The 19,067-nt window shown below is 40.4% G+C and overlaps 1 protein-coding gene across 1 annotated transcript in view; it reads right to left on the bottom strand.

The window, feature by feature from the left end:
• PARD3B (par-3 family cell polarity regulator beta) overlaps window positions 1–19,067 on the bottom strand; it is a gene marked incomplete at both ends in the record, with an annotated part of 424,820 nt that overhangs the window by 77,651 nt on the left and 328,102 nt on the right. Inside the window, 2 exons of the mRNA XM_080620282.1 lie at window positions 631–927; window positions 18,601–18,711. Coding sequence (XP_080476408.1) covers window positions 631–927; window positions 18,601–18,711 — 408 coding nt within the window. The remainder of the gene's footprint in view (window positions 1–630; window positions 928–18,600; window positions 18,712–19,067) is intronic.

Genomic DNA, 19,067 nt, shown 5'->3' with positions numbered 1-19,067 from the left:
ACCATCTTTCTTTAATGCCATCAACCTGGAAGCTTGACAGTAAGGATTAAAAATCGCTCTTTCCTTCCCACTTGGTTATTGGAAAGGCTGTGAAAGGCAATCAGTCTTGTGAAGCCACACTTCACAGTCTGCATAAAAATGCCATGACTCCCAGTCCTTTCCGCAACCTAATGAAAGTGCGTAATATCACACAGCTGGGGAAAACTGAACCATAAACATATGCAATATATCATGCTATCATATAAAACCTGTTACTAATAGGCACTTGATGATCAGCAGAATCGAAAGGGATCTGAAACAGAGATTATTTTTGCTGCAGGGTAAGAACTTTTCCCGATTGTAAGAGGGAAAAAACACTCTCTCAGCAATGTGGGAATTGGACTGGAGTCAGTTCATTCATTCTGTTTGTGAAATATGGACTTTTCTTTAATGATTTCTATTTGACTGTTGCCTTGCTCAGATGCTTCAGGGGCACTGCTGCAGCAAATCATGGTTTTGGTGAAGAGGAAATCCATGGCTTTCTGTTCAGTGAATACAGGGGTTTGGGGCACCTGAACAGCCCCCCAGCCTAGCCCCGGGCTCTCCCCCCTCCAAGCAATCATTGTTTGTCGTGCCAGATGGCAATACTACCTGTCACCAGGCGTCTGTGGGTAGTGCTGCTTGTTTATTTTTGCATACAGTCCTTCCAAGTGCTCCCTCTCCATTGGTGTTGAAGGAGAATCACGTGGATATACAAAGGTTTCTGCTACTGCTGGTGATGATGGCCTGTAGAAGCTTGCTGCTGGATAAACCTCTCGGAAGTGGTTTACTCTGGCATAATTTGGATCCACCTCATCGTCGTCAATGTCAGGTCCTCCAGGACCAATAGTATAATCACTCAGACCTCTCAATTGCTTTTGCCGTAACTCCTGATGCTTTGCACCAATCCTAACAACAACAAAGAAAGCACGAATACACAGTTGGTTCTACAGTAACCACAGGCACCGATTCATCATTCAAATTCGGAGCACCTACCCCAACTGTTTAGATCTTCCAGTACACTGTGAAAGCGGTGCCAGATAAAACAAAATGGCAAATGCAGCAATTTTGTTGTTTATCTCTGGCAATCAGCTTTGTAACCAAGGTTAGTTATCATGCTGATGAAAAACCTTACTGCTGAACATACTGTGGCTTTTCAGAAGTGTGCATGTGCATGAACACATACAGTTTTAATTCCACACTTACCCTCCACTTTGCAGATAATACACCTAACCCAATCCTGAAACTTTTTATCTAAATTAGCCAGAAAAATTGTTACTGCCCCTTGGTCACTTGACCCACCCAGATTCTCCTAAATACATTACCTTGTGAAAAGTGGATTAAATGTGAACGCAAATGGAGAGATGGCACAGTTGTCTCAAATCAAAGGATCACAATTAATTTGCTGCAGATTTAATTATTTTATTTTATTTTGGCTACATAAATGTGGAAATCATGCCTTATTATATAGGGGATAGGGACAAAGTAAAACAGCAAAGAAATTAATAGAAACCTGACAGAGATGAATTGGTACATATAAGTGAATTAAAGACTATTACTGGCAGTACTCCACTGTGATAAAGCTTTAAGTGGTATTACAAAATGTTGCTGCTAATCAGGGCCATTGTGTAATCTCTTTGGAATAGTAAAACGTATTCAGGTAAATTTCAAACTCAGCTGATATTCAACGGTTCAACATTCATGCTGATGAAAAAAACCCCTATAGCAAGGCTCTGTGAGAATGCAACTTCTGTTCAGCTACTCTTCAACAGAGTGTAATTAAATGCAGTGAGATGGATCCAGCAGAATGCTGACCACAGTATGTAATAAATAGCATTTACAGAAAATAACGTAGCATGGAGGAAGAAACAAAGAAAGGAAGACAGATACAGAAATACGATGCCTGACAGAAGAAATCAACATTTGCTGTTGACTGTATCTGAACTGTGCAGCAGCACAGAAAGAACAGCATAATTTGTACCACAGGAGAATAAGTAAAAAAGGTCTAGCAGACCTGGCTACCCGAGTAAAGCACCATGGCCTCATGACACTGCATTCTGAAAAACCCCTGGAAGTATTAAAAAACCCATGTAGACAGGGCCCTCAGTGACATGGTTCAGTGGTGGACTTGGCAGTGCTGGAGGAACAGTTGGACTTGATGATCTTAAAGGTCTTTTCCAACCTCGTTGATTCTATGATTCTGGGAAAATAAATGCTAATACTTTAGAAACGATTTGTAACTAAAAAGGTTAACAAATGATGAGAACATGCCTTTCTACCCATAAACTAGTACATCCATGTGTATTACACATGCTTTCCAGTTACAACTCTCCATTAACTGTGTTAGGACGTATTTAGACGCTAGTTTTTAACACTTAAAATGCAGCCATACTTTACAGTTGGATGAGCCTGTGTATGACACAGTCCTTGACAGCTGGGGAGGTGCCCACTTTCCATTCTGCCTTCCCTCAGTGAAGGAGATTACCTTTCTCCTCCTTCATACTGTGTGCCTCACCTTGAGTACTGTGTGAAGTTTTGGGTGCCTCAATATAAGGACCTCAAACTATTAGAGTGTGTCCAGAGGACGGTTACCAAGATGGTGAAAGGCCTCGAAAGCAAGACTTAGGAGGAGACGTGAGGTCACCTGGTTTGTTCAGCTTGGAGAAGAGAAGGCCAAGGGGTGACCTCATTGCAGCCTACAGCTTCCTCAAGGGGGGCAGTGGAGGGGTAGGTGCAGATGATATCTCTCTGTTGACTAGAGACAGGACACAAGAAAACGGAATGAAGCTGTGTAAGGGGAAGTTCAGATTGGACAGCAGAAAAAGGTTCTTCACTGAGAGGGTGGTAGGTCACTGGGACAGGCTGCCCATGGAAGTCATGGCACCAAGCCTGCCAGAGCATCTAGACAACACTTTTAGATGGTTTAGTTTTAGGTAGTCCTTTGAGGAGCAGGGAGGTAGACTTGATGATGCGTATGGGTGCCTTCCAACTTTAGAAATTCTGTGAAATATTTCACCACGAAGAGCATGGTGAGGGAGTAACATCTTCCTAACATGCTATTTCTACCTTTCCTCAAGTTCCTGATCCCAGCCCTGCTAGTTCATTTTCTTTAATTTTTCTTAAGATAGAATTAAATGCACTCACAAAGCCTTAGTACAATTTACTACAGTATTTCTTAGAGATGAAAGGATGATGAGAAGAAATAAGCTACAATCGTTTTTTCCTTCATGGAGCTTCTCTTCCCTGCACAATCATCTCCTCTTGTAACCTTCTCTCCATTTCTTTTTTGCTTCAGATTTTAATACCACACATACTCCTATTTTGGATTGAAATGGTGGCCTGGCTCAGGGTAGGCATTATTCTCAAGTGTAACCTCAGCCAAGGTAGGGCAGTGTCCTGAAGTTGCACACTTCAAAACAAGTCTTTGATTCTGCACAATTCTGACTCTGTCCACAAGGAGATTTTATTGCAGAATCTTATGGAAGGCATAACCTGGTGTCAATATGTGGGAAATTAGTTAGTAAGGCACATACTCTCTCATTGGGGTAGGTGGCAGATGGCTTCTTGGGATAGTGAGAGTGGAATGGCATTTGCAGAACTATGGGACATGCAACTTACTCTTTGTAAAACTGGTGGTGTCATTGGTATAGACATTGATAAAAGTCATGCTGTTATTGATAAAGCGATGGACAATGGCATGGGGAGAAAGTTAACACTGAGATGTTGTATAGGAAAACAGACACTAAAAAGGAGTGGTCAGCTTGCATTTCTATCTAAACCACAAAGCATTGCTAGCAAATGAGTAATAACTGGAGAGCACCTGAAAGCATGCAAAATGTTCCCAAGGGTTCGTGAACAGAGAGAAAAGATTATGCAGCAGGGAGTGGTGAAGGGAGCCAGTCTGCCTGTGTCCGTGAATGAAACACCACATTCATCGTTCACTTAAAGGAATTCAGAGCAAAGTTATTACTTGGTTCATTCACGTAAAAACTAGCCTTTTCAGGTAGCTCATCATCTGAAAGCACTCATCCTAATGCAAGGACAGGGGTGGATTACCATTGCAAATCAGGCCTCAGACATCAATGAAGCAGGAAGGGAGGTCTATGCTGCTGTTTTCCATCTTTTATACATACAGGCACGTCAAGAGAAACCCTCTTGCAGAATGATTAATATTTCACATGTCCCACATGGGATTATGTCAGAAATGTAAAAAGGAAGGCACTACTGTTGTTTAAGAAAAAAAACAATAATAAAAAGTATAATCACACAAGTAATCACTAGCTCCTGCACCAAACAACTGTCAATCTGGTAGTAGTCTTTGCCTCTGATTATCCTGCACTAAAACGCATAATGCACTTTGAGACTGTCACTGGCTTCCAGATCAAGTCTGATAAAACACCACACATTCTTAAAAACCTGGGAAACTTTGAGGGTTTCACCTTCAGTTAGTGACCAAAAAAGCCCAAACACAGAATTTAGTGCAGGAATATCTCATATGAGGTACCAGTTTCATGGCGCACACAGGTCCCTGTGAGATGATACAGGCAGAAAAAAGGGAAGACACTGTATTTCAAGGAATGGTCTTATCACATGTTAGTGCAGAAGGCATGGCACACAGTCCCAAGAAGACTCACAGCAGTTTCTCAGAAAATGATGAGCCATAATGGTCTCTGGGCCAATACATCACCTGTCCCCTACGTATTTAAGACGTATTTGAAAGCAAGAGTAAGGCAGCACAGCAGCATCATGTGAATCTTGCTTTCAAGTCTGACAGTGAGAGTAATTTGTCCTGCTATCAATACTGGTATATTCTGCACAACAAAAGCTGGAATTAGGTCACCACAATTTTCTTTTGTTCCTGTGAATAAGCCTAGCTTCTTCAACTTCTTCTGAATGCAGTCTTCAATTGCTGTTACTATTATAAGTCGAACCTGCTCAAGAACAATTATTTCCGTTCTATATTCCACAGACCAGTCAATACCAGATTATGTGAAATTCTTCATCCTTCCAGTACAGCTATTATAATTGCATTAATATTTCCTGTTTCATTTTTACTCTTTCACATAAATCTATAAAATCTTCTCAGTGATCTCTTTTTCATTTCAATCCAAACGTTCAAACATGGGGAAGCATACTATTAGATGGCTGGGCTTTCCTTCTTCCCTTCATTCTTTCCTTTCTTCCTTCTTCCCTTCCTTCCTTCGTTCTTTTTGTCTGTTTACCTGTCCTTCCATGCTTTCCCTTATGTTTTTCACCTTTGAAGTTTCTTCACATATTTTTGTGAAGTTTTAACTATCTTCACTTATTTCAGCATCATATTTTCACCAAGTTTTAAAGCAATCTTTTCCACAGCATATCCCAGTAGATGCCCAGGAATTCTTTACCAAGGTACAAAAACTGAATGTGCTGTTCCTTCCATCACTCATCTAACACTCTGCCAACCCTGCTAAGGAGGCTGCTTCTGCTATAATCCACTCTAGACATTTACCATTTCTGCACCTCCCTCTGCACTTCTCCCTATCTGAAACAGCAGTATCCTTACTCCCAATCTCAAAAAATAATACAAAAAATTAAGCCCCCCAATCTTCCAAATCAACACAACTATCACAGCAACCAGCTTATTGAACAAACAAGAGAGACCCAAGCTCACAGCACAGGATGGATCTGGTTAAACAACTGGTGCAAATCTATGACAAAAGATAAAATGTCACTCAGCACCACGATGCTGGCAGTGAAACCAGAGATGAGGAGAGGCACAGGTCATCATCTGAACAATTTAGTGTAGCACTAAAATTTCTACAAACTTCCTGATGATGGAAAGGGAGAAGAAAAACTTGCAGTGAATGAAGGGAAGTTAGATATATTTCCTTTTTGGGTATCCCATATCAATCCTGCTTGCTCTCTTCCGCCACCTGAACACCATGCTTTTCAGTTAAATCACTGCATGACAACTACATCAATTTCCCTTAGCTATGTTTCTGTATAAACACAACCTTTGCACACAAGCAGCTAGAGGACAGGTAACAGAAGTGTAGCATCAAGAAATGCCTTTTTTTTTCCCCTCCTGTAACCCATCTTTTTCCCAATAGCACCCAAACATATTCTATCCTCATCTTCTCTGCTGCTTTCAAGACCCAGTAGCTATCACCAGAACCTTCCTCTGGAACCAATAATTTCAGAAAAAGAAATACAGTTTGATAAAATATATAACCTCAATAAACTATAGATAATATTTCCACAACATCCTATTTGTAGAAGTCAAATGAAGACAGGATCCTATATACCTAATGTACTGCTGGAAGTGGGATGCGGTATATTTTGAAAAAGCTTCTCTACACCTCACATGCTGCTCAGTAGCACACCCCCAGAGTTGTAAATCAAGGAAATGCTCTCATTTATCCTTCAAGCAATCCTCCTACCTGACATGTCCACACAAATCTTATATGGTGATTTCTCATGTACTAACACTTGAAAGGATGCACAAACCAAGAGTGCTGCAGCCATAAAGGGGTTAACAGCCCAAACAGTTACTTCCAGCTGCAGCTCAGACACAGGATTGAGTTACTGTGGCTTAACAAGTTATTGTGTTTCTGCTGAGCTACTGTCAATGACCACATATGTATTCGCTGTCTGTGACAAACACAATGTAAAATGCTTTAGCTTGATGTCAGCAACAGGGACACTGACAGGCAAAAGCTGGATTAGAAGACTGCAGGATACGCATTGTGAGGCAGCTGCAGGAAGGGATGTGGGCCACCTCAAAAAAACTCCAGAAGAGCTGAGCAGAAGTGACTTTTGGATCACACCCAGAAATGCGTTTGGGAATGGGAGGGCTACGAAAGCAGCAAGAGAGACTCTTCATCTCTTGGTCCACAGGCGGAAGCTGGGTGGGAGTCTGGGTTGCAAGTGGGGAACAACGAATCGCTGAAGCCTCTAAAACCAGTGCTCTAAGCCTGTGAAAATTAAAACATAGGACTTAATTTTACCAGCACACTAGCCCAAGGGTGACGAGGGTCATCAAAAGCTAGGGAAAGACTGCCTTCAATAGGGAACAAACAGCAGGACGCTGGATGCAGCACAGCCTGTGGTTCTGGAAACCCAACATCAGCTCAAAATGAGCTTGTAAGAAACTAAGTCACACAGTCTAATAAGCTATCACCTTGGATCAGGACAAAACTCAAAGTAGCATGTCCTCCTGGCTCTGCCACCCCCAAGCAAGGGACAGGGCATCTGCTGCCCAACATGAGATGTGAGAAGCAACTCAGTGGCACCAATGGCTACTAGGTCTGGCCACAGTGCAAAAACTACAGGTGGCAAGCTCAGCCCAGAAGAGACTGTGGGCTGTCTTACTCAGAGAGCTGCAAGGCTGCACTCTGTATCAGAACAAGTTTTGGATGGGGAAAACTGATCAAAATAGGCCCACAACAAAACAGAATAACTTTACTGATGTGCATAAACTCCTCCTCCCTTGCACTCCCACCATGAGCTTTGGGTCATCATGTTTCTTCTGACTTTGCAGGGAAAGTGTAAAAGCAATGCAATGCTTTTTTACTGACTGTGTGCTGAGCAGAACACAAAGAACAACATGGTTTGAGCCCGAAGGTGCCTATCTGAGTAGTCAAACACAGGACAGAAACTGCAGTGGCTGACCAAAACAGTGTATTTCACAAAACGACTTTGTTCATACTTCACATAAATAGAGCAATATTTCTTGTATGGCAGATTAAAGGCAACAGACTTTGTGGAAGCACAAACAGGTACATGAATGAGCAAGATGCTGGCTAAGTCAATGAAAGATGCTCCCAGTGAAGACATACGAATAACAAGCAAAGACAACATGTGTAACACAAACAGGGCCATAGGTCTGTTGGAATAATTTCCATTCTGTTCGCAGTAAGAGGAGCAGAATAAGAGGAGGTAAACAGGTGTGCTTAAGATCAGTTTGAGGTACACCTATGCTCTGAAAAAGGACCTGATCCTTTAAGTCTTTTGAGATCACTGAGATGCTAAACTTCTTCCACTCATTTGGTTGTGCCTTATGAACAGCAGAATAAAAGCTGCTGCCCTGCTTTTTTCCCCACTCATGTGACTCTGCCTGAGATCTACATACTGCAATGATTACTCAATTTACATCTGATTTAGTATCTTAAAACTTCAACTGTGATTTTACATAACATTTCTGCTTTTGTCTCTCATTTACCTAATTCATACATACATTGAGTAACGGGTTGTCTAGAGGAAAGCAGCCTATTTCTGCAGGAGGTCACTTAGATTTCCATTGGGTTTAATGTTTTAATTCCTTTCTAGCTGCTAGCGAAATATATTTTGGTAACTAAAATCTTGTCTTTTCATTCATTTACATAATAGTGGACTGAATACATCTTGCCTTCAGATATTCATAAGCCATAATCACTGATGGGAATGGGTATATTTCACTTGAATATCTGAGGAGATAATTTCAGTACAGTGCTTTTTTTGTTTATTTCATAATCGTTTTTCAGATAGACATGGTCTGTAATGACATTACCAATCTTATTCAAACCTCCATCTTTCCTCAGGAAAAGACTGATTTGTATTTTTTCAACCATCACGTAGGAAAACTCTAGAGAGGCAAGTCTCATAGCTAAAAAATAAATAAAGAAAGAAAAATCCACCTCTTGCCAGTAAATTGAGGCCATTTGATATGGACTCATCAAGACTCAAACAATATCTCATTTAGTATTATCTTTCAGGGTATTCTGCTGGAAGCTTATTTGTCAAATATCTTCCCCATAAGCTATGCAAGTGTTTCTTCATTCCAGCTCATTCTATTGTGCTGGATTTGAACATCATCTCCCCCATAATTAGTATCTGTAATTGTAAACAAGAACAGAAACAGACTCAGAAATAAAATAAGGCAAAGCCACAAATTCAAGGCAGTAAGAGACTGTAAGTCAGGCTACACACAACAGATCTTAAAACAGCATTAACCAACCCAACAATAAAAACCACTGGGGCTAAACATAAAATATTGCCTGTTCTAGATAACTAGCCCATACCCATGTAATAACTGAAGTGACCAAAGAAGCTGCCTTTGGAGGGCTGTAAGTAAAGAAACAGAAGAAAGAAAAACCTAAGAACAAGATGGAACTACAGTGGCCTTAAAATTTAAGATTATGACAAACTGGAGATGAAACATAGCCCTTTCACACCACAAAATGAGGAGTGTGAGCTCTGGACATACAAGACTGAGGTCCTAACGTTCTTCCATTTATTTCAAAGGTGACAGGGAATGATTGCCACCTTACACAGGATCCTGCCCTCTGAAGAAAATCCTGGCTCTAATGAGGTCAGTGCGTTTTTCCCAAACCATGAACCTCAATGAGAACAGGATTTTACCTTTTCTGTTAAATCTGAGAAAGTTTTTCTGTCTCTCTTTTGTCCACATTAGTTGTACATGGAGTGAAATGCAGCAGATTATAACTATTGGAAAAGCCAAGCATTTTGCTACATTATGCAATTTTCTTTACTCACCGAGTTATTTTTTGAAGTGACAATACGAGAAAAGTTGGAAGGAACCCTCTGAAGGTCACCCTGCTCAATCTCCTGCTGAAAGCAAGGCTGACTGCACAGATCAGGTTGCTCTGTCTCCTGTCAACAGGATGTTCCTTGGTTTGTGACAACGTGGACTGACAGCAGAATCACTCCAGGTTTGTCAAAGTTACTTTAGCATCTTACACCTGAGACATTCCAATGGCTTTAAAGCCCCAAGCTCCTCTTGTGAAATGGCCATGAGTCTGCAAGGACTATGCAAACCACAGGTAAGTTGCAGGCCTAGTTCTCAACTTAAAGGAATTCTCAGGCTGCTGTAATTTGTACTTTTCCATTAAAAAGTAAGGTGCAGTGTGCATCATACCTGAGGAGTCCCTTCTGCTAACATTAGCTCATTGTGCAACAAGTAATCACGAAAAGAGAATCAAAGTAACAGAATACTCCTAGAAAGCAAGATTTAACTTTGCTTATATTTTAGTTATTGGGAACTTATTGTCAGGAATGGAAACAATAGTAATTGCTGTCAAAGCCACAGATTCACCTCTCCAACCAAAACATCAGCCAGAGAAGTTCATTGGATAAACAGTGAACAAGTACAAAGTAACTGCAGTATATCTGCAGCAATACTATAGGGAGACAGAGACTTGAGTCTATTCATTGCCACTGATCAACTCAGCTCCAGCAACTGCTGTCTGTATTAGATATCAGTCAAAACCACTGAGGATTGCAATAGTCTGAAGAAAAATACCAGAGACACTGTAATGACCATAGGAAGACACAACATTTATTTGACACCTCATGAAAACCCAACATCCACAAAAACACATGAGGTAATACCTCTCAAGAAGACACCCAGAAAGACTGACAGCTACTTAGTCCCTAGGGCCTCCTCCTTCAGTAAGTGGGTATTCTTGGAACATCTCACAGTTCCACTTAACTAGTGAGACCTCATGAGTTTACACAACCAACTCTGCAACTGCATAAACATTATGCTTTCATTTGAATGGAATCCCAGGAGTGGAAGGAGCAAGCCTAACTCAGTGATATGATATTCCATGATTATTTCTTTATTCTACACACACGACACTGAACCCTGAACCTATTGAACAGAAACTCTCAAGATTAGGGAGAGGCTCCATCCATCTGCCAGCCTGGGATTCACAGGTTGTTTCTAATCAATTATAAGCAAATTATCTGAAGGGGGCCTACAAGGATGCTGGGGCTGGACTCTTCATTAGGGACTGTATTGACAGGACAAGGGGTAACGGGTTCAAACTTAAACAGGGGAAGTTTAGATTGGATATAAGGAAGAAATTCTTTACTGAGAGGGTGGTGAGGCACTGGAAAGGGTTGCCCAAGGAAGTCAATGCTTCATCCTTGGTGGTGTTCAAGGCCAGGTTGGACAGAGCCTTGGGTGACACGCCTTATTGTGAGGTGTCCCTGCCCATGGCAGGGGGGTTGGAACTAGATCTTAAGGTCCTTTCCAACCCTAACTATTCTATGGTTCTATGATTCTATAATAGTCCTGGATTAGAAAGCAAAACTCAGCTTTGACTTTGCAGATAAAGCTTTAATACTTTCAGGTATTTTGGTTTAAGACCACTACTGAGAATCACACAGGCAAACTGATTTCCTGCCTATCTCCACGAGTTCTCATTTTGATCCTGTAGGTAAACGAATCTGAGAACAGGAATTCTGTGCTGTGGCACTACTTCAAAGTGCATGCCAACGATTAATGACAGACTTTCATAAATCACATATGGAAGGGCAAAGAATGAAATGTAGCTTCCAAGTCATTCTTATGCCCTTATTGATTTTGGGGTAGGCAAGAACTGACCTAAATTCAGTACTGCATCAAAGAAATCTCTAGGCCAGATTAGCTTGTGTCCTAGAAAGCACTCTATTGCCCAGGTTGGCGAGTACGCTGGCCAGTTTTACTTTATTAGTTTGACCTGTAAAAGTTTCTAACAGCAGTGTTTCTGGTTTACAGTGTCATTTTAAAAAAACATCGAGTAATAAAGCTCCAATATATATATAAAAGAACAACACATTGGCCCATTTATGCAAAAAATAGCCAGGTTATTGCACCTGATCTGCTGTGACATTTTAGATGGGCCGGTGGCATAGCCTGTGGAAACTGGTCTCCAGAGCAAAGTGAAATCAGTGCCTCAATGAAGAACAAACCAATGGCTTAGATGAGAATATTGGTGCTTAAATTCTGAGGGCACAGCTATGACACCTGAAAAGTGCTATTTTCATCAGTCTCCAATACCTGGAATGGCACTGTAATAGTTAAAGAGCAATTCCATGTGCCATTGTTATCCTCAATTCTTAATGTTCTTGAGCTAGAACGATCTGGGATCAACTCTCAGCCTAATATTGTCTTAAAAATGTCCTCCAGCAGTGGATTAGCCACATGAAGCAGCTCAAAAATTGCTATTCGGCTCTAAATGCCACATCACAACCTGCAAAAGGTAAGCGAGACCCATCTACCTCAGCTGTTCATAACCAAACATCAATCTCTTAGTGTTCCACAGTAGGCTTTTATTACATGTTCTGGTATGCAGAGCAGCAGCGGATCTAAAATGAGAATCATTCAGAATCAATGGGTTGGGATTAATCCGTCCCCCTGTCCAGTGCAAGTGCTGCCACAGTAATAAACAGAAATCTGATAACTTCATACTGTCAGCACAAAATGAAACTATGACCTTGACCTGTGCAACATCATCCCATAATTTTTTCATAACTTCAACATACCATACTACACAGCTATGATCTAATAAGAATCTAAAAGTAATTAACTGGAATTTTTGAAAACTGAAGCCTTAATCAAATATGTATTCTTATCAGGGTTGCAAGCCAGCAATAAATTGGGACATTTAAAAAACTGGGATCTAATCCAATACGTGATCTGATCAGGGTTCAATGGTTATAATAAATTGGGAGTATTAAAACTGGGATCACATCCAACACTTTATTTTGTCTAAACCACAGGACCTAGCTGTGCGGCAAAGTCAGGAATATTCAATGAACAGATATACCATGTTGGATTAACCCTTAAGAAATAATGATGCTCAAGCTCAGGAGTCCCAGAAAACCACGTGGTTCAGCACAGAGCTTAATGGTGAGAAGAGCAATTACCAACATTTATCAGAGATCAATATGAACTATAAACAGCCATAATAATGCTTTTAGACTTAGCAAGTGGATAAAACAGGCACAAAAGCTACATGGGGTCAGCAATAATGTGTGTGTGTATGAGCATGCTCTAAGATGTACGATGCATTTGAAAAAGTAATACTTTGATTTTTGTAACAATCTGAGTTTCAACTTTTGATGCAAACCAATTTGGCTTTGCTACCATACTGCCATGCATGCAGCTATTCTTGTTTTCATTTTGATTTCCAGTAACATACAAATCGTTTGTAATTAAATATAACGAAACAAATGCTGACAGAAATGGAATGGAGTTTCATACACAAGTATTCCCTCATATAAGTGGTATCTAAACGTTTTTATTTCTGTAAAATGCATTCCCTTCATACAGGGATCTTGCAGCTGCAAAATTAAACCTCTGTTTGCCAAATATCAAAAACATATGTATTGATTTTTTAACTATGGGAACAGGCAACAAGCATCAGAGCTGCTAAGATAAGAGAAATGCTCTTCAGTTGCTGGAAGGTTCCTCAAAAGTAAAGGAAATTCAATCTTTAATACAGAAACTGAAACAATTTAATTTTACCCAAATTTGCGATTTGCTGTAACTTAAACATTCAGCTCAGACATTCAGAAAGCAAGGGCCAGATGTTCCTTCTGCTTCTGTAACACACTACTCAAATACTTCATATTATTTTAAAAGTCCTCAATTATTTCCAACGAGAACTACAAAACCGACTTTTAACAAGAGAACAAGCTACTTCCATGAACAAGTGCAGAGCATTACTTTCTCTACAGAGTGCCTCCTTTTTCAGCAACTCATTTGCTACATTTTAAAATCACTCCATTTTCAACAAGGTGCTTCCTTTTGTGAAATTTACCCTCATATCAAGGAAATGTTCAACTCTGCTGGAAGACAGACTTTGGTCTCAGCAGGAATATTCCAACAAAGTAATCCTAAGCAAACAGGAAAGATAGTTTTCTTTCAATTGATAGTCACTTTACTTACATCTGAAAGGCAAACAAATTATTACGGGTAAAATTCCAGTGCCTAATACACTTATTCAGTTTGTTTCATGATGATTTTTAAATGTTAGAAAATTAAAACACAATCCCAAACAAGTGGGAAAAACATGGAGAAAGGGAGGAAGAGAAATCTTGTTTTAAAGGAAAGAAAGAAGATAAGAGGATCTCTTCCAGTATTTAATAATGTAGTGAACATCTTGTGTTAAAATGATAAATTCTGAGTAATTTACACAGAACACACTAAAAATACAGATTTGAGTCAGCTTGACCAAAATAAACCTCAGACATAGCATTTGCTTTTTCCTTTTATGGGCAGATCCTAGACCTTTGGAGCACATGTTTTATTATAGCCAAACTCTTTGAAGCATGAACAAAATGATGAGTTTATTTAAAATAGGGCCTCAGTCCAATGAACCACTTGACTTGTGTCAGGAAGGACAAACCACTACCTCAGAACTGTATCACTAGTTAAGTCTGTCCTCCTGAACTGTGCCATGAACTTCTGACTTTCTCCAGTCAAGTTTCAGTGACATTGCATTGCTGTGGCACAAGGAAAGCTAAGGGAGGTAGGGGCAGAAGAAGAAAATTGTGACATTTCAAGGAGGTGTTGAATTTGTATTCAACTGGACACAGATAAAGGCTATTACTAAAGAAGGAATACCTAACATCCTAAGTTCCTGTTAATCATTTGAAGCTTGCAGAAGCAGTAGTTGTATAATAAAGTACTGGCTTTGAAAAGGAAGGAGGCCTGGGGCTGAGGGTCTGGAACAAATTCCTAGCCTGACAGGGGCTTTTTAGGAACCTGGACTAGGCTCCTAGGCAGCTGCACTGCCTGCATGTCCGATTCACACTCACAGGATGCTTTTTTTTCCCTGCCAGATTTTCTCTCTTCTACCTCAACTGTAAGTGCTCGGGGTCAAGCCCAAGCTTCCCTAACAGCAATGAGCACAATGAGACCTTGATCTTGGTGGGGACTGCTAGGGAATACAAGCAGTCAAAAAAATAACGATGTCAGCATTTCAGTGCAGGATGTGGAGCTGCTTCAGAGAACTGCAGCTACAAGGCAGCACAGAGAGTTGTACTGAAAACTGAGACTAGAACAATGTGGAATGGAAACAGAAATTACCAGGCTAGAGAAATACTAGATTTATTTTCACTCTTTGAGGTTCAAATCTGAAACTTGGCAGCCCATAAAAGGAGTTGCCAGGCAAATCTATGCTGAGGACCAATGTGCAAGCAAATGTAATCCTTTTGCGAAGCATCTGCACTACAGAATGAGTGCTGTATACTCTGTCTGCATACGCCTACTAGCTGTAACACATTCTGGATGTGCCAGACTTGTTGCACATGCACTGTACAATTCCTTCTCTGTGCAAGCAGGAAATCCAGCCTATTCCGAGCATGATGGACTTACGCTCATGCAGTACACCTACGTAAGATCAGATGTTTCTTCTCAGAGCCAGAGTCACTGCACAGCCAACCCATACACATCTGACAGAACACATCTGATATCTCTGCACATCTGTTAAACCTGCCACAGTTTCTGGCAGAAGGCTACATCCTTCACAGAAAGCCTACCCCTGGAATTTCGTGAAACATCTGCACTCATCCAATACCAACCAAAAAACTCTGCAAAACTCTGAGAGATACCCTACTCCTGTAAACTGGAAACGCACTTCCTACTGAAAAATACTTCTCAGCTGAGATCTTGGAACAGAATTCTGTTTTTTGGAGAGTTGCCAAGCATACACTGCATGCAAACCCAACATCCAAAACCATGCGAGGTCCACAGCTGCTAAGATGCTGAAAAGCACTTGATCATTAATCCTGTCACACCCAGCCCAAAAATCAACTACTTTGACCTCTTCCACCAGCATCCAAAACGGACAGCTCAGCCTCTGAAAAAAAACTGATATAATGAAAAATCATAGCATCAGTTAGTATGACAGATCCTAAAATATTTAGGCAGTCAGCATTAAAGAAAACTGATGTTTAAGCAAAACTCCCTGACTTTAAGACTGTAATAATGGGATTGAGGATCTGAACAAGAATTACCTATACAGCTGATCTTGGAAAGGTAAAATTAGGTGTGTGTTTAAGTTAATTCCAGATAGGTTAAATGTTAGAAAAACAATTTTTATTTTGTTCAAGCTGTTAAATATGGGATTTGTTCCCAGGTATCAGGGGACAAAACATGCCAAATTTCTAACAACAGTTCTATATTCTGTTCTACTACTACATCATTAGTAGTTTTAACATACACTTACTTCACTCTCAAGAAGAACAGGTTTGAAAAAATATACCTATGTTCTAGCAAGCTTCAGTGAAGCTTGGTTTTACAAATATGAGACCAAGTATGCAGGATTGCAGCTAGTGAAGTCATAGAAGCAGAAGATCTATGGTGTGGATGTGCTACAAGGTTTTCTTTGCCAATATATGCATTAAAATCTTGGACTTGAATTACATTATAGAATTACTAAATCTTGGGACAGAGCTATAAAACTTGTCTTTACTGTCTTACTGAGTATCAGCACTAGGTGAATAGTCAGCAACTAAGCAAAAAGACTGAATTACCTTCAGGTCAGGTAATGTTTCTTCCTACTGATTTTAATCAATTTCCCAAACAGTTCTTACCCATATATGAGAACTGCCTTCCTTATAGAATTTTCATCTGGAAAAGATGAATTCTCTTCTGTTCTATGATCAACTCAAGGAAGAGTTCAATAGTCAGGTCGCAGATAGTTTTATTGTGGGCAAACATATACAGCCATGTTCTTCCACGTTTGGAAAGTTGAGTGTTTTTTCCAGCATGTGTTGCATGGCTTTGGGGGTAACGTCAGGGAAAACTTATTTCACTCCTGGTTTGTTAATTATTTTATAATTTTAATTCCCCAAACACACAAGATGTATTACCTGATACAAAAGTGTGATATTTCTATTTTTGTTCATTATGGAAGAAGAATCAAATAAGTGAGTTAAAAATATCATCTTGGTTCATCCACTTCTCAACACACCTGCTGTTCTCCATTTCAGTCACCAACTCTTCCAGGTCAAAACTGAAATCATTACTAGAGAAACCAGAATGATGAAGACATGGAGCTGCCAGTTTCTAATGCAGCCTTACCAAGTTACTGTCAATCAGTGACTGTGATTTTAAAAAAATAGCATACAACACTAAAGAAATATTAAGAACAATTATCTTGTGTCCAATTGGAACGTTAGACCTCCAGACAGAAGGGTTCATTCCTTGCAGCCTGCCAACATTTTAGTAAATGACACTGGCCCTTTAACAGATGGGATACATGCTTCTTAGCTTGCCAGGATCCTAATAAAAGACACTGGCTTCTTTAAAATGAAGGACACATACCTCTCAAATTGCCAGTATCCAAATTGGGAGTCGGCAGTTTAAAATAAAGGCACTCATCAATCTGGCAAAATCAAGGACACGGCACAGAAATTTTAAACCAAATGGTACAAAGTTTCTCCTGACACTACTTAACTTAGATGAACTAAATACTTAAACACTGGCTAAGCATATCCAGTAGCAGCACTGTAGCAACTGGATACCTTACTAGCTATTAAAACAGTAGATATAAGCTGCAGACTTCAAGAGTTGGTGTTTGGTTTTATTTTTTTTCCCCCTCAAACCTGTTAGCTACTATTTACTCAGCTGACCACACACTGCATGACTCGACTGAAAGCAGGGTGTCTTTTACCCTGGGGACTGACCAGCACCCAAAGGCTGGCCCATATGGAAAAACCCTGCCTGCTCAAAAAGAAACCATACCTGCTTCCATTCTGTCTCCCAGAAGCAGGATATTCCCGTGAAGGAAAAAGACCTCTGAAAGCTTTCCCCATACCCTGACAACCTATATTACTGCAACATGAAAAGTTTTACAGCAACTGCAGACATCTCTTGAGAGCCAGAAAGTGTGGGGTCTTTAACTTTTGTGATAGTAGCCATCAGAGGGAAACAAAGACCTTCAGCATTTCATGAAGTACATCTGGATGAGTTGAGAAAAGGGAGAAAGGAGTTCTCTGAGCCTTGTCAGCACTTACAAACTCTCCCCAGTTCCTGAAGGGAAACCAGAAAAGTATGAATACTCTTTGTCTGGAAAGATAATGAAGTTGCTAAGGTTGGGCATCAAGAAAGGAGTATTTTATGAATGGGACAGAGAACTGGACTTATCCACATCAGTGCCTCCCATTTCAGTTCCAAAGCCTTACCTCAGAAATATGGCAACTCACAGCTGGCACGCATCCAGCTTCTTGCTTCACCCATCTCACCCACCCCACCCCCTCACCAGACTGATTTTAACCATTTGAACCTACTTTACTCCTGGTGCCTCTTGGCATACTCAACATTTGTTGTGTACATATTTCTACAACAAGTGGCTAATGAGCAAACAGAACAGAACATACCCAAGTACAAATACTACCAGCCAATGGCACAGCCAACTGAAGCTGAAGAGGTCTGAAGTGTTGGAAAACACAACAGAGGCTGTCAGGAGAGAAGGGAGGAGGTTCTTGCTTTAGAGAAGTAGACTTAAAAATTACGAAGTGAGCTGGTGTTGAGAATAGACAGAGGTAAAAAACCGGTTTTGAGGGAACTGATGTTCACCAGATTAGCAGAAGTTGGGATTTGAATAGCAGCTACCACAATGAAGAGCACAGAAGCTGCAGAAGAGAGACAAGCTCCTGTCATACAGCAGCCATGACTCCGCCAGGAGATCAGCCTAAAGCTGATTGCCTGGACCTGACTGCCAGCAGGCATGGACCAGGACTTCTCCAGCCAGGCTGTATTCAAGGAATCCCCTACTTTGCAGTTTTTTCATCTGATGAACAAAGATGCTGCCACCATTTACTCACCTTTCACGTTCATCTTTCATCTTCTCCAGCTCCTCCTGTTTAAGCATGCCGTGCTTTGGATTCTGCTTCTGATCTGTTTTCCCACCTTTATCTTCTTTTTTCTTACCAAATCTGTTTAAGATATCAAGGAAGGAGTTGAGAGGAAATAATTACTGGAAGATAAAAACAGTACTTATCATAAACCACAGAAATTTTAGGTAATCAGAATACTGCGAGTTTTAATCTTAGCCATTCATCAATTTCCCACATTGCAAAATAACAGTATAAAATGGGCTACATGCAATAAAGGACTGGTTACAAATTGATTTGAAACCTGTACTTTCAAAAGCTATTGCTTGAAACAAAGTTGAAAAGCCACACCAAACCTGAAATGTAAGGCACTGCAGGGCTAGACTATTAACAGGCAGATTTTAAAGGGGCTGAAGGTTCTTATGGCACAACACCTATCTCAAAGTAGTCTGCAGTGG

This window comes from Psittacula echo (genome assembly GCF_963264785.1).
Source record: "Psittacula echo genome assembly, chromosome: 6".
Lineage (NCBI taxonomy): Eukaryota > Metazoa > Chordata > Aves > Psittaciformes > Psittacidae > Psittacula > Psittacula echo.
Note: the sequence above shows the minus strand (reverse complement) of the source record. Positions and strands in the feature narration are given on the sequence as shown.